The 25,417-nt window shown below is 37.3% G+C and overlaps 1 protein-coding gene across 1 annotated transcript; it reads left to right on the top strand.

The window, feature by feature from the left end:
- Positions 1-10,026: 10,026 nt before the first annotated feature.
- On the top strand, positions 10,027-24,409 carry LOC124396546. The gene is made up of 8 exons (XM_046865652.1): positions 10,027-10,103; positions 12,221-12,250; positions 14,426-14,739; positions 15,497-15,811; positions 16,933-17,211; positions 22,613-22,936; positions 23,020-23,151; positions 23,550-24,409. The coding sequence occupies exons 5-8, from the start codon at positions 16,935-16,937 to the stop codon at positions 23,759-23,761; spliced, it is 945 nt and encodes a 314-aa protein (XP_046721608.1). The 5' UTR covers positions 10,027-10,103; positions 12,221-12,250; positions 14,426-14,739; positions 15,497-15,811; positions 16,933-16,934; the 3' UTR covers positions 23,762-24,409.
- Positions 24,410-25,417: the final 1,008 nt, after the last annotated feature.

Genomic DNA, 25,417 nt, shown 5'->3' with positions numbered 1-25,417 from the left:
CTGTGGGACTAAATATATTAAAGTCTCTGGTTACCAGCATTTTCCTTCATTGCAATTTCTTCTCCCTGTGAATGTCAGCAATAAGCTTCTGAAATTTAGTATTAAACTATGAAATAGACATAAAATCCTTTGAAATGTAATCTTTAGACATTAATAAGTTTTCGTTTATCAAAAAACAGGAAGCAGAACTGAGGCAACGCTGGCAAAATGAGAAATTATTGGAACTCCGAATAGTGGAAGCAGGTTTTTACTAAGTCTGATCAAGTTTCAAGTTTACTTGTTATATGTATTGATGTCAGTCACAGTTTGTAAATGAAACGTTTGTAAGGTGAAGCAAACTACAGCAAATATTAAACATTATACAATAATAAACAGTAAAGAAAAGAGGAAGTAAGTAAATGATGGAAGATGGAGTACAGGGAGAATGTGTATCTTACAGTAGGTGTGCAAATTCTCAAGAATGTGTAATGTGCACTTATGCAAAGTATCACTTATTCATCACCTATGCTACAAATCAGGTAGGTAAGTGATACTGGGACTTGAACCCCTGAACTTCCAATCAGAAACCCAGAGCCAAATTATGGGTAAAGAATTTTTTAATAGCTATTAGTTAAAATGTGTTCATGCTCGTACAACTAACCATAATCCGGATTTCCACAGTGTCCCAACTTTTTTGGAATTGGGATTGTAACTTCATTCTGAAATTGTATTTATACACGTATAAATACTATACTATATGTTGCTATACATTCTGAAAGGGTTCTTGCACTCTGCCCCTTAATATTTTTATTTTCCTTTAGCTTTACACCACCCCAGAGCAGAATCGTGACCTGTCTTTATACTGTAGTTTAAATAATTAACCACATAAAGCAGCCAAACATAGTGTAGTCAATTATTGAGAGTCTGTTGGCAGTTTCACACACGAACTTGTACAGACTGTAAGGTGTGAAGATTAGAGAGAGTAACTTCTCTAAAAGTACCATGAGAAACTAACAGAATTTAAACCCGCTGTTTCCTGATTCATAAACAGTCAAACACTGAGTAAAAATCATTTTGTATATTTTTGTCAAAATGATTAGGAGAAGTGATTTTGTTGAATTATGGGGCAGCAGTTTTGTTGAGATTTTTTGGCCCTGTATAGAATTACTGCAATTACATGATTATCCAGTGAAACGTTTCAATCTTTATAACTGTGGTCACTTCCAGCATGGCTCTGCCCCCTACAGGTCTTTAATTGTATAGCACGTTTAGCATTAGGCTTTGCCATGAGAAGCTTTACAGGTATACCATGTTTTGCTAAAATATCCAGGCACCTGACCAACTGTCTTATAATAAGGAGGAAACCTTGAGATGAGTTCCTCTCATCTGTTAAAAGAAACATGTAGGTACAAAATCTAGAACACAAATTAAAAAAAATAATTTGCTTGAATGTTGGTAGAACTTTGTAACTGATTGATAAATAGTTTGAATTTAGATGCAAACAAATGCATATTTTAAAGAAAAGGTACTAAGATCTAATTTTACATTAAATTCACCTAAAGTAAGATGTTAGAAAGTTCTGTCAGAATAGTCTATAATTATTGGAACATTGGGCCAGAAACAGTGTGTGAATGTAGATTATGCTCTTCTGTTCTCTGAACTAGTAGAACATAAATAATTGCAGTTTTATATATAGTGCATTCGGAAAGTATTCAGACCCTCTTCACTTTTTTCAATTTTGTTATTTTGCAGCCTAAAACTACAATCACTCCATTTTTTTTTTCTTATTCATTTACACTGATAATGACAAAGTAAAAATGAAAAAGTAAAAAAAAAAAAAGAAAAGAAATCATGTACAAAGGTATTCAGACCCTTTACTTAGTACTTTTGGGTAAAAAGCAACAAGATTTGCACACCTGGCTGGGGAATTGTCTGCCATTTTTCAGGGCAAATCCTTTCAAGACACTTTTAGCTCTCTCCAGAGATGTTCAGTAGGGTTTAAGCCAGGACTCTGGCTGGGCCACTCTAGGACATACACAGAGTTGACTCTAAGCCACTCCTGTCTTGTCTTATCATATCTTTTTGTTAAGAAAACAGAAGTAAAGTCGATAGCAAAACACCAGCGATGCCCGCAAGCAAAACAGCAGTGGCATCACATAACCTCTTCAGCAGGCATAGGCTTACAGCATATAATGTTCCATTTTACTGTTAATACAAACAAAAAAAAGATCTAAACATTACACAAACTATTAAACCTTGATTGAAAAGCAGAAGAGAAAGAAAGAGAGACACGTACTTCGATTGAACAAACATCAAGGTGCAGCTGTACGCCCAAATATTTTATCTTGGTTTCATCAGACCACCGAATGTCTTTCGGTTAGGTATGTAAGCCTGGTTCCCTGAGGGAATGAGAAGCTGCGTCAAAAACACTATGGAAACTCTGTTTTTATTTACATTTTACACAGTGTCCTAACTTTTTTTGGAATTGGGTTGAGGGTTCTTCTGCTAATTTTTACTTGATGGGGGAATACAGTGTCTAATAATACATGTGAAGTAATATTGCAGTAAAATGAGTTGATGTGCAGACCTGCAGTAACTACAGCGGAATAAAGTTGATCAGTCCCACCATGAAGTTATGGGAAAGAGTAGTGGAAGCCAGGCTGAGAGAAAAAGTGACCATCTGTGAACTAGTTTTTCTGCATCCTGTAACGACATCATATTTCTAATTTTAGCAATATTTTAAAGGTAAAAGAAGGAGATCCTGGTAATATTATTCACGTGAGCCTCAAAGGAAAGAATCGGGTCAATAATCACACCAAGGTCTTGACTGTTGTACACACTGAGACAGAAACACCATCCAGAGATGCTACGTTAATCGGAAGGTTTGCTTCTAGCTGCATGTGGTCCTAGTAAAAGTACTTCCATCTTATCTGAGTTGAGCAGAAAAAAGTTATCAAGCATCCACTGTCTAATGTTGCTGACACCTTAAGAACAAGGTTAGGTTCAGACCCTTTCAGAATGTGCCGCATGGGTGGGTGGGGAGGGTAAAAAATAAAGACATAATCAATGCTTTAACATGTAGTCCAACATCCGCATACAATAATGCTCAATTAACAAAAACAGAAATATTGTCTTAACATCACTAGAGCAGATTCTCAAAGAAAAAAAAACCTTACCCAGGTTAACCTGAGACAAAGCTGAAGACGCAGGGACACTCAGCACATAGAGACGGCAAAGCAAGTAACTGAGGCACAAGGAAACAATGATTAGATTAACAAGTGGGAGAAAACAACATGGGGGGACATGGGATGGACAAAAGGAGTTTGCCAGACCTGCCCTAAAATCCTAAAGTCCTAAAATCCTAAAATATTGATCTTCAGAACCAGGAAACAGCAGCTGCAAATTCCACAATATTCTGAAACTGTTGAAGTTTGAGTTGTATAAGCAAGATATCGGTAAGTTGCTCTAAACAAGGGGATCTGCCATAAACCTAATGTTTAATCCAATGACTTTTAGTAGAGTATTCAGATTATTGTTTAATTTTAGTTCATGAATGTGTTAAAAGGTTCTCCATCAGGGACACTGGATTAGGAACCATGACCAAATTATTCTCCACAAGCTGCATATCTTTCTACAGGATCATTTGCCAGTTGCACTGTTTTTACAACACTGCACTGGTTGGAATTCTTAAAAAAAATTATTCTCATACCTCCAGCTGATGATCTGAGCTGATGAGTCATATCCTATTTCTACACCATCAGACACTGATGACATGAGGTTTTCAGCCACCACAAATAGATGAAAGAGCAGCTAACCACAGCAAGCAGGCATGATCAGATGCACTGGCTTTGCTCATTTAGGGTTTTGTCAATGTTCTAGAAACTGTGCTAGAAACTAGAAAAGTAGCATTTGCTGCTTGATGCTAGGTTTTTATCTTTATATCCCAGGTTTTTAGAACTCCTGTCATGTGAAGTGGTGGAGGAAGATTTGGGAAACTGTCCGATTATAAACACAGTTTCCGAGTTTTATTTGTTTAAATTACAATTTTAAGCATATTCTCAAAAACACCATCAACAAATCGAAACAAATTAAAATCTTGCAGCTTTTGCACTGTGGTCTTCAAGATCATGTTGTGCATGTGTATGTTCTACATGGTCTACCAGCTTAGCCACTATCTCTCTCTGTAACTATGGCAGTTACTGAAAGCACAAAGAGGCAGACATTAGTCAGTTGTCTGTAAAAGGCATAAGAGAGAATCATGACGCATTTATTTACCTTGTCTTTGTCTTCGACTGTCAATTGACCATGAGCCATTCTTTTTTTTTTTTATTACAACAGAAGTTGACAGACATGTTTTTCCTTCTATTTGCTTATTTTCCAGCTGGTATAAATGATTCTATTTCTACCAGCCTCCCCTTTATACATCTTTAATTTAATAAAAAAAATGCGTCTTGTCTTGTCAGTTTCTGTACTTAAGGTACAGCTTTACCTCTTACCTCTTTGCTACAAAGTAATGACAATGACAAACATCTACTATTGGTTTTAAATAAACATTAACCATTATATAGTATTATTGGGGTGAAGGCGTGTGTGCCATACACAGCCCTGTGAACAATTATTGCTTCTGGAATTTTATGGGTTTTTGCAAAAATCAGACAACATTTGATTCTTCTTGTTGTTTTCTGCTTGTTGTTTTCTAGTGTTTTGAGGAGGCAAAAAAGAAGAAAGTTCCAGTGTGAGTTATAAAGTTTTACAAATAAAATTGTGCTTTATAGTCAGTAAATCTTAAATCTGAACCATTTTCTTTAACAGCAGTTCTGGCAGTAGTGAAGGTACTAGACAAATTGAAAAAAAAAAAATTAATATTGTATATTGGTGACGAGGTGTTCTAGTTTCTGGGAGGCCAGGTTTCTTTCCAAAAATAACATACATCCTGACCTCTTTATTTCATGGGTTTGCAAAAAAACTTTCCCACTTTACAAGTTACATGACAAGTTGTGACCTGTTTTTTTGTCTTGTTAAATTAAAGAGAGACAAAAAGTGAGGGAACATCTGTTTCTTACTGCTTTAATGAGTGTGAGGTACAGAGAGGAACACCTTCTGCTGCAGAATGTGCACCATAAGTAACTATAAATAGACAAAAAATACTATAAATTTTAATATTTCATGAATAAAGATTTCAATATCTACGGTTATTTTAATATAAAAAAAACAACCCAAAACCTGTGCATTTTGATATGATCAAGAGAGTCCCCAAGTACACACTGAGCCACTTGACGATGAAGGAGGATTCAGACTACACTGATTTTGATGCTGATGAACAAAGAAGTGATGTGATCAGTGACTATGAGGAAGTTAAAATTTATGACAACTGTGTAGCACATTGTCCAATATACACAAGCCAGCAACAATTATATGGTTAAACTGGGTCATTTTCTATTGATAAAATATTATATTTATTAAATGTTTTTATTAACATGCACTTCAGAATCAGTTTTATTGTTTACCATAAACACAATGTTCTTTGGACTAAAGAGGAGAGGGACCATGTGGCTTGTTATCAGCACTCTGTTTAAAAAGCTGCATTTCTGATGGTTTACAGGTTACCTTTTGAGTGTTTGCTTGCTCATTAGAGATCTTTTTATTGTATTTGTTTTGTTTGTTTGATCTGTATTTCTCATTACTACCTTTAATAACTTTACTGTATATGGATATATCACAACACTCTATCCCAAAAAAAGAAGAGTGAAGTACAATACCAGGACATACACACATTTCTGTACACACAATGTGCTAAAGCTAAATGTAGCTCTGCTTCGAGACAATGTTTATTGTAATAAGCAATTTATAGAAACTGATATCAAACTGATATTGTATTTATACATGATGCTATCCTTTGGCCATCACAAGTTCTAAGGGTTCTTGGATTTAGTTTAAAAAGGTAACCACAATAATAAGCCACAGACTTATTGACAGTAGTATAACTTCCTCTGACAGGTTCACACTTTAACTTGCATATAAGGTGTGAAGATTATAGACTTTAACTTCTCTAAAAGTGTGGTGCAATAATTTCTGTACCTGAACAAAGTTTTCCTAAAAATACAAAGTTTCCTAACACTGAGTCATATTAAAAAAAATCTTTAGTATATTAATTCATAAATAAATAAATAAAACAATTAGAAGAAATGAATTCTGCACTATGGGGGACATTTGGGGTGGCAAATAAACAGTGCAACTTTTTTGTCAATTACCTGACTATCCAGTCAAATGAGATCCTTTCCAGCAAGTATCTACCCCATCAAGGGTTTTCATTTGTATACTTTTAGCTAAAAACATTGTCTCAACCAGCTTTAGAGATATACTGATTTCCAAAAGATATTCAGCCACCTGACTAAATGTTCTACAAATGTTACATTACAATTCCAATCTGTTCGATATTTTATTTAATTAAACAGAAACTAAAAATCAGTGATCAGCTGACAGTGAAATTACATTAGAAATAAAAAAAATTATTATCTTGCTTGCATTCATATCCAACCACACCTAATTTGATAATAGGCTGCAGGCTTTTTTTGTTGGTGCCACGAATAATGAAGAATACAGAACAGAGATTTATGTCTGTGAGAGACATAATCTAAAAAAAAAAATCCAGAAATCACAATGTATGATTTTTAAACTATTTATTTGTATGATACAGCTGCAAATAAGTATTTGAACACCTGTCTATCAGCTAGAATTCTGACCCTCAAAGACCTGTTAGTCTGCCTTTAAAATGTCCACCTCCACTACATTTATTATCCTAAATTAGATGCACCTGTTTGAGGTCATTAGCTGCATAAAGACACCTGTCCACCCCATACAATCAGTAAGAATCCAACTACTAACATGGCCAAGACCAAAGAGCTGTCCAAAGACACTAGAGACAAAATTGTACACCTCCACAAGGCTGGAAAGGGCTACGGGGAAATTGCCAAGCAGCTTGGTGAAAAAAGGTCCACTGTTGGAGCAATCATTAGAAAATGGAAGAAGCTAAACATGACTGTCAATCTCCCTCGGACTGGGGCTCCATGCAAGATCTCACATCGTGGGGTCTCAATGATCCTAAGGAAGGTGAGAAATCAGCCCAGAACTACACGGGAGGAGCTGGTCAATGACCTGAAAAGAGCTGGGACCACTGTTTCCAAGGTTACTGTTGGTAATACACTAAGACGTCATGGTTTGAAATCATGCATGGCACGGAAGGTTCCCCTGCTTAAACCAGCACATGTCCAGGCACGTCTTAAGTTTGCCAATGACCATTTGGATGATCCAGAGGAGTCATGGGAGAAAGTCATGTGGTCAGATGAGACCAAAATAGAACTTTTGGGTCATAATTCCACTAAACGTGTTTGGAGGAAGAAGAATGATGAGTACCATCCAAGAACACCATCCCTACTGTGAAGCATGGGGTGGTAGCATCATGCTTTGGAGGTGTTTTTCTGCACATGGGACAGGCGACTGCACTGTATTAAGGAGAGGATGACCGGGGCCATGTATTGCGAGATTTTGGGAACAACCTCCTTCCCTCAGTTAGAGCATTGAAGATGGGTCGAGGCTGGGTCTTCCAACATGACAATGACCCGAAGCACGCAGCCAGGATAACCAAGGAGTGGCTCTGTAAGAAGCATATCAAGGTTCTGGCGTGGCCTAGCCAGTCTCAGACCTAAACCCAATAGAGAATCTTTGGAGGAGCTCAAACTCCGTGTTTCTCAGCGACAGGCCAGAAACCTGACTGATCTAGAGAAGATCTGTGTGAGGAGTGGCCCAAAAATCCCTCCTGCAGTGTGTGCAAACCTAGTAAAAAACTACAGGAAACGTTTCAGACCCCTCCATGATTTCTAAGTGGGAGAACTTGCAAAAGAGCAGGGTGTTCAAATGCTTATTTTCCTCACTGTGTATATATATATATATATATATATATATATATATATATATATATATATATATATATATATATATACACTGTGAGGAAAATAAGTATTTGTTTTTATATATATATATATATATATATATATATATATATATATATATATATATATATATATATAAATTATTGCATAATTTATGTATCCCATTTTATAACAATCCGTTAACAAGGTGCTTTACAATACTAATAAAACACAAATAGAGCAGTCACATTCAAGTATCATTCAAGAACCACATGAGAAAAAAAATAAACAAAGATTTAAAAGTAGACAGATTTTAGGCTGATCTTATATTAAAAGGCAAATTGTTCTACAGTTTACAGGCAGCCACAATAAAAGCTCAGTCACCTGTTTTTGTACTTTGGTACATGAAAAAGAAGCTGATGGGACAATGCAGTATTGCACTGTAATTTATTGTACAATGTCACCAAGGACAAAGTGGTTTCCTTGTGGGTATTTCCTTTCTTGTAGGCCTTTTCCTCTTTTTTGTTTGTTTGATCTGTATTGCTGGCCTCCCAACAAGGCCCAGGACATTCAAACCCATCTCTAAAGTTACAAGGTGCTAACGCTAAATAAAGATCTCTTTCAAGCTCACTCTGTGCTGCTGGGGACGTTTTCTCATCAATGCCTTGTATGGTTTCATGCAATTCTGGAGTAAGAACGGGAGTTTTAAGGATGGATTGGACTGTAGTTAATGTCAACATTAACTTGTTCATCAGGAACAAACTTACTTATAAAGCACATATTCACTTTTAATCACCACATTATTTGTGTAAAGCTGCTTTGAGACAATGTTTATTGTTAAAAGTGCTATACAAATTAAATTGAAATGAAGCTGCATTGTGGCAAAGTCTTCTGTAATCCGCAATTGTTAGATACATTTAAACTGAAATTGTATTTATACAGTATATGTTGCTATACTTCGCCCATCACAAGTTCTGAAAAGATTTTTGCACTCTGACCTTTAATAATTTTATATTACTGTAGCTTCACACTGCCCCAGTGCAGAGAATCTCATTATCTTTAGTCAAAACAGTGTATTAGTTATAAATCAGCCACAGAATCATTTCAGCTTCACTTTAGTTGACAGGTTCACACGTCTATATAAAGTATGAAGGTTAGACAGTAGATTAGAAAATTAGATTAACTAATCTAAATGTTTTCAAAACTGAGTTATAGCAACATTTTCCTGTATAGCGTTTTTGTTTAAAAAAAATGCTATTCAGTATTTAATCTTACAAACAGTGAATTAATTTTTCGCAATACAAGGGGGACAAATAAATACTGCAACTCTTCTGTCAATTTCCTGATTTTCCAAACATTTCTATCCTTATAACTGTGGTCCCTTCCAGTGTGGCTCTGCCCCATCCAGGTTTTTTATTTTATAGCAATTTTAGCAATGGACATTGTTACAAGCAGCTTTATAGATACACCATGTTTTGCAAAATTGTTTATGTGTAAAAATGTGTATATTGAAGAAAAGGTACATTATTTCCTAGTGAGTTCATTCGAATCAATACCAAGGAATGGTAGCTGCATCCCAGGTGTTGCCAGGATAAGGTCGCCCCTTAAACCCAAACAAGAAGGAGACTTGCAGGTAAAAAAACTAACAGTCTTTTTAAATGAGCTACAGTGGTGTAATTGGACATTACTCAAGCATCAAGACCACTGCGTAACACTGGCTATTACGGCAGGGTTAGAATTAGGGAAAAACAGACATTATTAAAAATATACCATCTGAAAGCATAAAAGATCCTCATGTAGAGTTTCAAAGGAGCTGTTCTGGCATCTGGTAATGGCCTGATATCATTCTAGCACCCTTATTTTTTTTTTTTTTATTCTTTTTTTATTACCTGTTTATGAGGAATTGAAAAGAGGAAGTCATTCTGAGGTCTCATTTTTTATTTATTTTTTGCTTTTTATTATTATCAACTGGTGCGTTGGTCTGTTGCAGCAAAACCAGTTATAGAATCTCCACCTATCATAAGCAGGCTGTGGCCAAAAAAGAAACTCCACCTCTTCAGATGCATGAGGAAACTATCATCAGGACCTCATGAGCTTCTCGTTGGGAACACGGCAGCAACGACACTGCAACTAGAACCAAACTGAACAACTCCTTAACAAGCAGGATGCTGAGATTTCGTCTCGCTTTAACGCTTGGTAAATTCAACATTTTTATCAATACATTTGGTTTGTTCATAATGCAAAAATATAATTTAACTTTTACTGTGAAGGCATTTAACATTTGCAAAGAATATTTACATGAAAAAAAACTTACATAATACCAAAACAACAATGACCACAATAGGAACAGATTTTACATGAACTAATACTGAATTCTAAAACTTCTGAAACTTTGATTGTATTTATAAGAAAATTGGTTTTGAGAAAAATGCCATTTCAGGTGGTTTTACTCTAACTGTTGTGGTTTCTAAATAAGTTTCTAATGAAATATCTTTGTTATTATGTCATAATTTGAGACATAATTTAAAAATTATATTGCTACAGGTTTTGAAAAATAATACAGATTTATCTTAAATATGGAATATATAAAATAATAATTTTTACATGTATATTCTTGCAATGTGAAAAAAATACAGCATTGTGTGTCTTTTTTTATTGATCACATTTGATAAAAAAAAATGATAACTCTGTAAAACTGATAACGCTGGTAAAATAAAGAAAGAAAGATTGCTGTATTTGTTATCTTTAGATATTTATCATTTAAACTTCCAGAGTTCGGCTGGAAGGAGGGCACACGTTTCGGAGGTCTGCCCTACAGTACACTTTCTTTGACAATTTATATAGCAAATGTATAGAAAGAATCTCAGGACAATGCGACTGTATACAGAATAATTTCCTACATAAAAACACAAAATGAACGATGAAGACTGAAACTGGCAAGAGAGATAAAACAAGACGCACAATTTCCTAATTCGTTGTGTCAATCTTACATCTATGTTTGTTCCTGAGAAGTGCGTTCTCTTAGATTAGTTAAAACAAAGATCATGTAATCCTATAATACATTTAACATTACACCCAAAATCTTTTATTTTTTGGTTTGTGGGATTGGTGATTTAGGCACAATGCAGTCAGGACTGACGAAAAAATTCTAATCTGTTAAACTCAGACAACCTATAATGGCTGTTAGATTTTATATCTTGGATTTTTTTTTTCATCCAAAGGCTTAGATAACAATAGAAATAATAAAGACTACTTTGTTAATATAATCCTATGATTTGCAACTGCATTACTGTCAGAGCTGGTAATAAAAGATTCTGACCAATCAGAATGCAGAATTCAACATGTAAATAATATTATACAATGTTCCTGTCTGTGGTGCTTTTCCCTTATATTAACACTGAGTCGGTTTATTGAAGGATGCCAATATTTGTGTAAAAAGGATTGAACAAGTTACATGTCCAAAATACAGCTCTGTACAAAACAATCAGGAAGTTTCCAACAGACTGAGCACACATTACAGTCTGAACAGCATTGTGTAATAGGAGCAGAGTTGGCAAAAGTAGACACATCCTTCACTTGAGTAGAAGTACAGATACTCATGTGTTATAGAATTTTGGGCTCTGACATAAAGTAAAAAGTAGCCATTACTTCTCCCTGTTTTAGTGTCATGCTGGTAACTGGACCTCACATCATATTAATATATTAATACAAAATAATTTCAAAAGTTGTTACCTAATGAATGTATCCAGACTGAACATCCACCATATAGAACACAAGCAGAGAAAAGATGATGATGATCAGGTGATCAGGAATGTCTCAGTTCTCAGTCATGTTGACATCACTGACTCCCTCTGTGTCATCCACGTTAACCCCACACTTCTTACTGCCTTCTGCCCTCTCATTATTAGCTTCGTAAACTAGTCTACATCTGTGGTGAGTGAGAGACACAGGAAATGATACACCACAATTACAAGAAATAGGTTGATGGGCTGAAAACAATGCAATGAGCAATGAGAAGAAAAATAAAACTAAAGTAATGAGGCTGGTTTGAAAATGTAAGAAGTATAAAATACAGATATTTGTGTAAAAATGTCATGATTGAAAATATAAAGTTGTCCGAAAAATAAATAGTGAAGTAAAATACCAAAAAAATCTATTTAAGTACAGTAACAAAGTATTTGCACTTTATTACTTCCACCTTTAAACAGGAGCACAGAACTTTGGTCTGAGCACTTGATCATACATACTTCTATTTCTGTTACTTCTTTTAACTTTTTACATTACTGGTTTTACATCTTAATTTTTCTCCATAGTCAGTGTTCTTAGAGCATCATTGCAGGCTGGTAAGTGTATTTTTACTTTAATTAATTTTGATTTACTTTATACATCTGGGATGTAAGACAAAGATTCTGATTCAAATCACAGTATTTGACCTTATTATTTATTTCCATAAATATACAACTGAGTCATGAAATGCTTGTTAAAAGATTGTTACTATTACAAATAAAAGATAAATTGGCCTTCTGATTTAAAGATCACAAAGAATAAGAACTAATGTGTGAATTAAGAGATTTACATTCAGGACACATTATTTTCTGCACTACAAGTTCACTAAACTATGTAAAAGGTCAAATTTTCATTTTCTTTCTTATTATAAATATAAATAATTAAAATCTAAACCATTAGAAGCTTTCATACTGTAAAACTCAGCAAGCACATTATAATTAAGTGCAATCTTGAACAAGCCCCAAATTCAATAACATAAACGAACAGTAAATATATATATATATATACACAGTGGTATGAAGATAGATTCGCAGGGTTACAGTATAATATAACTCCCAGGTGGATAAACTTGGATTAACCGACCGCACTGTAGAACACAAATCATATAAATCGCACACAGGAAAATATACTCTATGTAGGAGATGCAATCTGAAGGACATTGGAGACTGTAAGCTGTTGGCAGGGGACAGTGTAGCTAGACAGCATTGGATGATGGTCTGCAGGATGGCTTTTGAGGTGTAGAAGAAGAGGAGGTGGTGCTAGACATTTGGGCAACTACTGCAGAAGTGATAAGGGAAACAGCTAGAAATAGAAAGGAAGACAAAGAGATGTGGTGGTGGAATGAGGAAGTGCAGGAGAGCATAAGGAGGAAGAGGTTGGAGAAACAGAATTGGGATTGACAGAGTGATGAGAAAAGTAGGCAGGAGTACAAGGAGATGTGGCAGCAGATAAAGAGGGATGTGGCAAAAGACAAGGAAAAGGCATATGAGGAGCTGTAGGAGAAGTTGGACAATAAGGAAGGAGAAAAGGATTTGTAGCGTTTGCCCACGCAAGGATGTGCTGCAAGGATGTGCTGCAAGGATGTGCTGCAAGTTAGAGCAATAAAGGATAGAGATGGAAATGTGTTGACTAGTGAGTAGAGTGTGTTGAGAAGATGGAGGGAATATTTTGAGCAGCTGATGAATGAGGAGTTGTGGTATTGAATTAGGAAGTCTGGTGTGGCAGAGAATTATGTGAGGGTGGTGCAGTACATGTATGTACATGTATGTGTGACAAGTGTGCAGTAGGAATCACAGACTGGTTTAAGGTGGAGGTTGGATTGCATCAAGGATCAGCTCTGGGCCATTTCCTGTTTGCAGTGGTGATGGACAATTTTAAGGATGAGGTCAGACTATGATCTGTGTGAATGAGAGGGAGGGCAGTGGAGTGGTGCAGTTGCAGGGAAAAGAGGTGGTGACGGTGGATGAGTTCAGGTACTTTGGGGCAACAGTGCAAAGTATTGAAGAGTGTGTTAGAGAAGTGAAGAAAAGAGTGCAGGCAGAGTGGAGTGGGTGGAGAAAAGTGATAGCAGGAGTGATTTTTGATAGAAGAGTATCTGTGAGAGTAAAAGGGAAAGTTAGGTATAGGACTGTGGTGAGACCTGAGATGTTGTATGGGCTAGAGACAGTGGCATTGAGTAAAAGACAGGAGGTGGAGCTGGAGGTAGCAGAGATGAAGATGCTGAGATTTTCTTTGGGAGTGACGACGATAGACAGGATTAGGAATGAACTTATTAGTGTTCATTAGACCGCGCATGTAGGACGTTTTTTTAGACAAAGTGAGGGAGGCACGATTAAGATGGTTTCGACATGTGCAGAGGAGGGACATGGGGTTAATTTGTAGGAGAATGCTGAGGATGGAGCTGCCAGGAAGCTCCATCCTCCATGTGGTGAAGGAAGACATGCAGGTAGTTGGTTAGAGGTAGGAACCTCTAATTGGAGCAACTGAAAGAAGAAGAAGAAGAAGAAGAAGAAGAAGAAAAAGAAAAGAAAAATAACTATCATTAGCATCATTATTGTATTAATTGTATTTTAGTTTTTTTAGTTCATCCTCATGAAGCTTTAGCATCTAACAAAAGTAACACTAATGAAGGAGGGGGTCCTTATATGTGTTTATGCTTACTCATGTGTTCTTTAACTTTCAATTATTTAATAAAACTTACCATATACCATGCATTTTGCTGTTTGTTTTAGATGGCATTGATATACACCTTGTTAATGGCAAAAACCCTGCTCTGGTAGAGTGGAGGTCCTTCATAATTTCCAGTGGGGAACAGTGTGTGGTGATTACTGGGATCTGACAGATGCACAAGTAGTGTGTAGGCAGCTTGGTTGTGGTGACGCTGTCAGTGCATATCAAGATGCCCACTTTGGTCCAGGAAATGATCCAATATGGCTGGATGATGTTCACTGTTCTGGAAATGAAGGTGACATCATAAATTGCCGTCAGAATAATTTTGGAGTCCACAACTGCAAGCATAAAGACGATGCTGGTGTTACTTGCTCAGGTACAGAACACATATGAAGTTGTAATGATTGTGATTACATTTATATGACATTGATTACTTTTTAAAATGATAAAAATGTGTAATTTTATTGTTAAAGACTAATGTACCAAATATCCATGTTTCTAGAATTTGAATTTCTAATCAAATTGTTGTACCTGACATAATAAAATGGTGTTATTTATATTAGATCTGATTGGAACTAGAGCAGGCACTAAGGCCGTTGGTGTTGTCAGCACAAAATTTGCCCCCTTTGGTTTGGGACACTGCCTCTCATGTCTGTGCATGGCCCTGCATATAAGTATAAAGAAATTACAGAATATTAATTAGCAACTTTTGTCCTGTCATGTTTTAAAATTAATCACTTCTGTGGTAGAAATCATAGCAACAGATTAACTTTTGCTGATAAACTGCTCCTTAATCTGTTCCATTGTGGGACAATTATTTCTTTACAGAATCAAGTTTAAGTTCCATTATTTCTATCATGCATTTGCACTTGCACTTATCAACAAGCTTAACTATTTCAAAATTGCAATTGACAAAACTGGCACAGTTTGTAACCTGCGATATTTTTTTCCTGAGCAAAGTGGCATTCTCAAGCAAGGCCTGTATAAAATGTACACTTTTCTGCAAATTCAGCTGCTTTTGTTTCAAATTGTATTACATTTCTCTGGCTTATGAGAACAAATGATGGAAAGATAAAACAGTTGTTAAACATAATATGAAAAAAAGAAACGTCTGCCTTTTTATATATTATTAGCTTATAATCAGATCAGGCTGGTGGATGGTCCAAGTAACTGTTGTGGTCGAGTGGAGATCCAGCACAAAGCCCAGTGGGGAACAGTGTGTGATCATTACTGGGACTTAAAGGATGCAGAGGTGGTGTGTAGGCAGCTTGGATGTGGTAAAGCCGTCAGTGCTCCTCGTAATGCTCGCTTTGGTCAGGAAACTGAACCAACCTGGCTGGATGATGTTCAGTGTACTGGAACTGAGACTGCATTAGATCAATGCTCACACAGAGGATTTGGAGTAGAGAACTGTGGACACCATGAAGATGCTGGAGTCGTGTGCTCAAGTAAGTTATTGTTAAAAAAGTTTAAAGTGGATATATATATATATATATATATATATATATATATATATATATATATATATATATATATATATATATATATATATATATATACAGTGTTGTGCTCGTTACTAAAAAATAGTAACTAGTTACAGTTACTCGTTACTTCATTCAAAAAGTAACTCCATTATTTTGTTGATTACTTACACCAAAAAGTAATATGTTACTGTTAAAAGTAACTATTTTGTTACTTTTTTTAAAGAACCTTTATAATGTTCCCATTAATGCCATTTTATGCGTTATGGTCTACACAAACACAAAACTGACTTAAACACAAAGTAATTTTTAAACACTTTTAGTAAAGTCAGAGCAGCACAAACTTAATATATCATAAGGATTTCTGAAATAAATAAAAAAACAAGCTGAATAATATATTCACAATCAAAAACTAAAGTGGCTTCTGCTGTTGTGTTGAGCTCTTAAACATGTTCCTTTCACAGCTGAAGTATGAAAACTATCAACAATGTAGAACAGAACACCGGGTTAGCTTCTAGCTTCTAGCCTCTAACATGGAGTTTCTGAAGGAGCTTCAACAGATTGGAGTTGCTGTTTATCGCAGTAGATACGAGCTTCGAACCAGAAAGACAAAGCTTACATTTGCCTTAAAAGTTTTTGTCTTTAAACTTAACTAAAGAGAAATAATGAGCATATTTCCACTTTGAAAAACTCGTCTTGCTCTTGCCTCGACTCGCCATTACTGCCGCACAGACCTGAATAAACAAAGACACGCCCACAGCGCGTCTTCTTTGTGTTTACAGAGGTTCATCCACCAATCCTACAGTGTGTCTTCTTCGTGTTTACAGTGGTTCATCCACCAATCCTACAATGCGTCGGTGCTGTAAGCAGGTTAGACTATAGTCTACACTTCAGCCGAAATTAATTAATTTATAAAAGTAACGGGTAACACACCATACGGTAACGGGAACGAAGTTACTTTATTTTGAAAAGTAATGCGTTACAGTATTAGTTACTGCCCAACACTGTATATACAGTATATATATTAAACTGTTTGTTTTTTTTTAGTTATTTTTACTTATTTATTAAATCTACTTTCCAACCATAAGACATGCAGGCTCCTACATTGACTCAGATCTCTCCAAACTCTGTGGTATCAATTGGAGAAGTCCTTCAGTTCAGATGTTCCACACCCAGCCCAACATGCATTTCTGTAGACTTCAGTTTATATAAAACTGGAACATCAATAAAGAAGCAAACTGCAGAGTCTACAACAACATTTACTCTGACTGTAGAAGCCTCACATCAGGGCGAGTACACCTGTGATTACACATACAGGGAAACATCCTCCACTTCATCCAGGAGCAGCTCCATTAGCATTACTGTGGGTAAGTGCAGTTATAATGTAATATTGACCAGTGTTGAATTATTAATTATATATTGTCCTGTCCAAGAATTTGGACAAATGTTCTATAATTGATATATATCGTTATTCAATTTGGCTTTATTAACAGACTAACACAAACACTGTCAGTCAATGATAGAACAAATAAAGCATCTACTATCTATTATGAATTTAGTATTACTGTTATATCCCGATCAGCCATAACATTATGACCACGTACTTAATATTGTGTAGCATCAACACCTTTAACTTCTTTAGCAGTTTGAGCTACAGAAGCTTGTCTGTTGAATCAGACCACATGGACCAGCTACAAGATGGCTGTGCGGTGGTAGCGACATTAGCTTCTGCAAAGAGAGAATGTAAGCGCCGCAGGGATGCAGGGAGTGTGGCACGGAGATGCAGCGTCTCGTTCCCTCGGGAAACTAAGGTTACATTCGTAACCTAGAGATGTTCTAATTCGGGAACTCGAGCTGCGTCGAAACGCTTTGGGAATGAGTGTCCAATCACGCCACACTGACCAGACCCTGCCTCGGCACCTGCACGCTAGACAGAGGAGCCCGGAATGGCTCCGGGTTGAGGCCACAACCCAACAAGGTTAGCGGGAGGGACACAGCTCGCACTGGACACAGTCGAATCTGTAACCCCTGGTTGGGGGCTATAAACGGAGGAGGGCAGAATGCCTGTAACTGGGGCAACTGCCAAGTCCCAGACAGGCACTCTGGGTCGCGTCCCGGGCCTCAGCCTCCCATAGAGGGCCCTTGAGTAGGGATACCAGGTCCGCAAACCATGGCTTGCCAAGACAATGGGGTGCTACCAGGAGGAGACAGACACCCTCCCGGCGAACTCTTTCCAGAACTCCCAAGAGCAGGGCAGTACTGTCCATGTGGACCAACACATGGTGGTCCCTTAGGCCTGGGAGGAAGTGTTTCAACTCCAAAACACTGCCAACATCTCCAGGCAATTTAAGTGCCACGAGAGACATGGGCTGCTTTACAGACCCTGGGTGGAGTGGTCACTCATGACCGCTCCCCACCCCATGAGGGAAGCGTCCGTCGTTATCATTACGCGAAGACAAGGAGTCCCTAAAATGGGGCCTGGGGACAGAAACGTTGGGTCTGTCCTTGCACCAAGACTCGATGGGCACACCGTGAGACCTTGATGGTACAATACGGACTCCCTCTGGGGAAGAACCCTTCTGCCCCGGAGCCACCACTAGAGGGGCCTCATGTGGAGGAGGCCGAGTAGAATTACATTGGACGCTGCCGTCATGAGACCCAGCAGCCTCTGGAACTGCCTCACAGTAAGTGGCTGGCCTGCTCCTACCCTCCTGACTGCGGTGAGGATGACTTCGATCCGGGCGGGAGACAACCGTGCCCGCAACCTGCCTGAATCCCACACCCTGAAAGTGAGAAAGTGGTTCTCTATGCTGGAGAAAGTACACTTTACCCAGCGTTTCAGTCTGAACCCCGGTTCTTTCATGCAGGCGAGAATGACATCTGCCTGGTGCTCTGAACGAGCCAATATCAACCAATTGTTGATATTCAAAACGCGGATGCCCTGAAGCTGCAGCGGGGTCAGTGCTGCGTTCACACACTTTGTGAAGGCACGGGGTGAGAGTGCTAGGCCGAACGGGAGGACCGATATTGGTAAGCTTCGCCCCGAAAACAACCTCAGGAACCTCCCGTGTGTGGTGAATGACGGCTGCGTGGGAGCATGCGACCTCCAGATTTAATGTATGACAAATCAGTCCTCGGACTTGATATGAGACACGACCTCTCTGAGCGAGTATCCTGAACCCGAGTCTCATAAGTGAGTGGTTCAAAGAGTGGAGATCTAGAATGGGATGCAACCCGCCGTCCTTCTTCAGAACAATGAAGTACGGGCCGTAGTAGCCTGACTCTCTGACCAAGAAGGATAGAACACCACGATTCCTCAGGAGAGTACGCACCTCCTGTCCCAGGACCAGAGCCTGCACAGTTCCCACCAGGGTGAGACACATCCCGTTGAACCAGGGAGGAGAAGATGCGAACTGAATTGCACAGCCCTTCTCCACAGTACGCAGGACCCTCGAGAGACTCCTGGCAGCCCTCCAGACTGACAGAAAGTTTCACAGGGAAACCAACCCCTTGGGGCTGGGCCCTGACCCACTAAGAGTGGCTGGAGCGGTGCTCTGCAGCCGACTACACCTCCTGAGAGGCGGCAGATCTCTCCCACCCGCAGCGATCTTACGGGCGGAATACGGTGGAAAAACTGCTGGAGGAAAGCTACGCCCTGAACACGTCCCATGGCAGGGCTGGCAGACAGCCCTCCTGAACCTGAACGGCAGGAGCTGCGGCCGTTAAAGCCCCAAAAGAGGCGGTGGATGACCGCCATCCACAACAAGCTTTCGGGTGGAATAAGGAAGTTAACTGCTGGAGGGAGGCAGCGTCCTGAACACCCTGTGGCAGGGCCGACAGGCCAGCCTCCCAGTGGTGCTGGGGAGGGACGGGCACCGTAGCATGAGGTGCACCCTGCCCTCCAAGATGCAAACCGTCAGGCTAACGCACCACAGCCCTTCACTAGAGGCGAGGATGAACCTCAGTTCGTCCAGCCCTCCTCAGGCTCGCTAGCATCCATCATCTCATCCTCCTCGGAGAGAGAAGAAGCAGCTGCCAGGCATGCTTCCCGAAATTTCGAAATTTCTCCCACCTCGGAGGAACAAATACAGAGCACCGCATTACACACACCGGGAAAAGAAACCGCCAAACAGGCGCTCTCCCCGGGGAGAGCTAGCAGCCGGGAGTGCATAGCCACACGGCTAAAATGTTAACAGCCGATACCTTCGAGAGCCAACTAAGCACGCTCCTAAGCTAAGCAAACAACACCCCCCCCGAAATGAAGCGGGGCAAGCAGGAACACGCAGACGGAATTCTGCCTGCATTTAAGCTCATGACTCCACAGATAATACACACAACGCGCTTACCTGAACGAGCAGAAGCTAATGTCGCTACCACCACACAGCCATCTTGTAACTTCCTGGTTTACGCGACGTCGCCTGTCTATGACGTCACGTCTTGCCTATTGGCTAAATTTTACACGTGGTTCAGAGCGTGGACAACGCAGGGGCATTCCCAAAGCGTTTCGAAGCAGCTCGAGTTCCTGAAGGGGAACTTAACTATTTCAAAATTGCAATTGACAAAACTGGCACAGTTTGTAACCTGTAATATATATATTTTTTCCTTAAAAGTGGCAATTCTCAAGCAAGGCCTGTATAAAATGTACACTTTTCTGCAAATTCAGCTGCTTTTGTTTCAAATTGTATTACATTTCTCTGGCTAATGAGTACAAATAATGAAAAGATAAAACATTTGTAAAAAATAATATGAGAAAAAAAACGTCTGCCTTTTTATATATTATTAGCTTATAATCAGATCAGGCTGGTGGATGGTCCAAGTAACTGTTGTGGTCGAGTGGAGATCCAGCACAAAGCCCAGTGGGGAACAGTGTGTGATCATGACTGGGACTTTAAGGATGCAGAGGTGGTGTGTAGGCAGCTTGGATGTGGTAAAGCCGTCAGTGCTCCTCAAAATGCTCGCTTTGGTCAGGGAAGTGAACCAACCTGGCTGGATGATGTTCAGTGTACTGGAACTGAGAGCTACTTAGATCAGTGCTCACACAGAGGATTTGGAGTAGAAAACTGTGGACACCATGAAGATGCTGGAGTCGTGTGCTCAAGTAAGTTATTCTTAAAAAGTTTAAAATGGATATATATATATATATATATATATATATATATATATATATATATATATATATATATATATATATATATATTAAACTGTTTATTTTTTTTTGTTATTTTTACTTATTTATTAAATCTACTTTCCAACTATAAGACATGCAGGCTCCTACATTGACTCGGATCTCTCCAAACTCTGTGGTATCAATTGGAGAAGTCCTTCAGTTCAGATGTTCCACACCCAGCCCAACATGCATCTCTGTAGACTTCAGTTTATATAAAACTGGAACATCAATAAAGAAGCAAACTGCAGAGTCTACAACAACATTTACTCTGACTGTAGAAGCCTCACATCAGGGCGAGTACACCTGTGATTACACATACAGGAAAGTAACTCCACTTCATCCAGGAGCAGCTCCATTAGCATTACTGTGGGTAAGTGCAGTTATAATGTAATATAGACCAGTGTTGAATTATTAATTATATATTGTCCTGTCCAAGAATTTGGACAAATGTTCTATAATTGACATATCGTTATTCAATTTGGCTTTATTAACAGACTAACACAAACACTGTCAGTCAATGATAGAACAAATAAAGCATCTACTATCTATTATAATTTTAGTGTTACTGTTATATCCCGATCAGTCATAACATTATGACCACGTACTTAATATTGTGTAGCATCAACACTTTTAACTTCTTCAGCAGTTTGAGCTACAGGAGCTTGTCTGTTGGATCAGACCACACGGACCAGCCTTAGCTCCTCACGTGCACCATGACCCGATCGCCAGTTCACCACTGTTTCCTCCTTGGAGCACTTTTGATAGACACTGACCACTGCAGACTGGAAACATCCCACAGGAGCTGCAGTTTTGGAGACGCTCTGACCCATTACAATTTGTTAAACTCGCTCAAACCCTTACGCTCGCCCATTTTTCCTGCTTCTAACATCAACTTTGAGGACAAATATTCACTTGCTGCCTAATAAATAAATCCCCCCACTAACAGGTGCCATGATGAAGATATCATCAGTGTTCTTCACGAATGTTGTAATGTCATAATGTTAAGCCTGATCTCCTATGCCCTTAACTTCTCTCACCCTAAAACAATTACATATTTTAAAAAGATGCAGGTTCCACCATATAAGTCTCTATGTAGCATGTTATTATAGAAATAATAAAATATAAAGCTGTTAGAGTATATTAATATTAAGCTGCTTCTTCATCCAGTACATTGCAAAAATAGATCTTTCTGATTATTAGCAAATTTTTCTATTCTAAATATATTTTTATGCTTTGCATTTTAATCCTTTCTATTTTTGTAAAAAAAAAAAAAGAAAAAATGTAAATAATTACAGAGTCAAGTAAACTCATTATTTTCAGCAAGTGTTGCATGGCTTGTACTAATCAACGAGATAACTATTTCAAAATGACTCCATTCAGTGCAAAGGACAAAACAGCTTATGTTGGAAATGTTCTTTCCTTACTCTTGCATCCATTTCTGCTTTTGTGATTAGATAGATAGATAGATAGATAGATAGATAGATAGATAGATAGATAGATAGATAGATAGATAGATAGATAGATAGATAGATAGATAGATAGATAACTTTTTTCTTTTTGTGAATTCTTGCTAGTAACTGACCCTCCTTGTTGTTTTCTAGTCAACCTGCAGCAGCCCAATATCTCCTTCAGTGCTGCCAGTGGTTCATTCCACTGGGGATCTGATGGACCAGAGGTGACAAAGGGCTACAGCTTCTCTATTATCTGCTACACTAAACCTCAGCATCCAGGAGGGTCCTTCCATTTAAAGTTAAGTGGATCCAACATCACCAAAACTGAATCAGCTGTTAACCACTCAGCCATCTTTCAGTTTCCTCAGGCAGATTTTGTCCATCAGGAAAACTACAGCTGTATTTATGAAGTTAACGTGTCTTCATGTACCTTTACCTCCGCTGCCACTGAGCTCCTGGTCATCACTGTGAAAGGTGAAGTAAAATAAACTTGCTCTGTTAGTATTGTTTTGCAGTTCAATTTTTTTTTATGATGATGCTGATGATTTCTTTTTCAGCATCTCTGCTTCTCTACATTATTGCTGGAGTCACAGCAGGACTGCTTCTCTTCTTAGTTCCAGTCATCATTTGCTTTGTGAAGAAGCAAAAAAGAAGAAAGTTTCAGCAAAGTAACAGGAACAATAATCAGTGTGAGTTATAAAGTTTCACTTTAAAGGTCATGTTTTCTTCTGAAAGCAGTCACCACTGTTATCTTGAAGAAAACATATATTTATCTTTTCATGCCAGAGGAGTTAGCAGAGGAAAACACATGGGAATTAACTTGTGTTGCAGAATTTGCACAAGAAGTAATTACTGTACAAATGAATGCAAATTAATATAAATTTGAAACTTTAATGAATAAAAACACTAATTAGTATCAAATTGCTGAGGCATATCAAAAGACTAACAACAATTAGGATGCTTTGATTGCTGATTATTTTTCTGTAACAGCACAACACAATTTAATGTATTGTTTATGTTAAAATATATTGAAATATAGAACAAAATGAGCTGTAAACCTGTGTTTTTTGACTTGATCATTTTCTAGGTGCCAAAAACACACGTGCAAGTCTCCAAGAAGAAATTGAGGAAGATGGCGTTCAAGCTAATTATGAAAATTCAATATCTTTTTTCCAGCAGGAGAAGCAGGAGAAGGATTCAGATTGGGATAATGACTTTGATTCTTCTGATGATGAACAAAGATGTGACATGAGTAATGTCTATGAGCTAGTAAACTTTTACACCAACTGTGTAGCATAGTGTCTAATATCCACAGGCCAGGAACAATTATTTGGTTAAATTAGATAATTTCTCTATTGATAGAATATTATTGCCAGTTATAAACATTTCTATTAACATGAACTTCATGAACAGTTTTTTCCTTACTTGGAAATCTGTTAAGATATATAGATTTTTTTAGATAGATAATTTGCAAATCTCATAAACCCGTATTTTATTCACAACAGAAAACATATAAGATGTTGAAGTTTAAGGAAATGTAACATTTATGGAAAATATAGATAATTCGGAATTTGATGGCGCAAACACGTTTTTAAAAAGTTGAGACAAAAAAAACGGACAACAAAAAGATGGAAAAGTATGTGGTACTCAAAAGAAACAGCTAGAGGAACCATTTACAAGCAATTAGGCAACTGGTCAGTAACTTGATTAGATTAAAAGAGTATACAATATAGGCAACGTCTCTTTGCAATGATGGGCAATGGCACTATAAATACTGAAAGGTATATACAGGTTTTAGAGCAGCATTTACTTTTATCTATATGACATTTTTGAGCAAGACAATACTAAAAAACATATTGCATTTATTACAACAGCATGGCTTTATAGTAGAAGACGACTGTGGTATGTATGTAAGTTGTAGGCAGTGAAAATTCTCAGAAGTTATTGAGCAAGTACAGTATATATATATATATATATATATATATATATATATATATATATATATATATATATATATATATATATATATATATATATATATATATATATATATATGTGTGTGTGTGTGTGTGTGTGTAAAAAGATCTATAAGTGATATAAGATGTAAAATAAAAATATAAATGTACAATATACAGTATAAGTACATTGTATTATAATTATACAGAGATAATACAGAATGTACAGAGTGGTGAAGATCTGTATGATTATTACGAATGAAAATCAGTAAAGTGTTTGAGTCATCAGTGTTCTAGCAGTGCAGAAGATAGATAGATAGATAGATAGATAGATAGATAGATAGATAGATAGATAGATAGATAGATAGATAGATAGATAGATAGATAGATAGATAGATAGATAGATAGATAGATAGATAGAGTACAACTTTTAGTTTTATTTTCTTACTGCTTTTATAGACATCTGTTGATTTTTTACAAAGCACAATGTTTTTTATTATAGTTATTCAATTGTTACTGAAATGTATTTTTATTGTCTGTGATATTTTTAAAGTGCATTTATTACAATAGCTTAAAAAAATACATTTCATTTTAGATTATTTGTAAAATAACCTTGTTAAATTGTCTAGAAAAGACTTTTATTTGCGGGGTCTTGCTTGTGATTTTGCTTTAATCTATTTAGTGACTGGTCTCATCTTTTTTGCAAAATTTACACGGCCTTATAAACAGCGCTTAAAATGTCCTTAATATTTCTCATATTGTTAATATTTAAGCCTTGATAAAAATTTCACCCTGTGGTATTATTTTATTATTGATGTTCTATACATGCAGCCTAAACTGCATTGTTTTGCATTAATATACATACATAGTATATAGGGAATATAAAAAAATCTACACAACCCTGTTGAAATTAAAATTAATTTTTTTTCTGTGACTCCCACTTATATGTAGAAACCATAATATGAATTATTATTATTATTATTATTATTATTATTATTAT

Source organism: Silurus meridionalis, chromosome 14 (assembly GCF_014805685.1).
Source record: "Silurus meridionalis isolate SWU-2019-XX chromosome 14, ASM1480568v1, whole genome shotgun sequence".
Lineage (NCBI taxonomy): Eukaryota > Metazoa > Chordata > Actinopteri > Siluriformes > Siluridae > Silurus > Silurus meridionalis.
Note: the sequence above shows the minus strand (reverse complement) of the source record. Positions and strands in the feature narration are given on the sequence as shown.

Excerpts from the sequence above, each read along its gene's own strand:
- LOC124396546 (XM_046865652.1), top strand. The coding sequence starts at position 16,935 with ATGCAGGCTCCTACATTGACTCAGATCTCTCCAAACTCTGTGGTATCA. Across the intron at positions 17,212-22,612 it reads CTCCATTAGCATTACTGTGG|TCAACCTGCAGCAGCCCAAT; the intron begins GTAAGTGCAGTT and ends GTTGTTTTCTAG. Across the intron at positions 23,152-23,549 it reads TAACAGGAACAATAATCAGT|GTGCCAAAAACACACGTGCA; the intron begins GTGAGTTATAAA and ends ATCATTTTCTAG.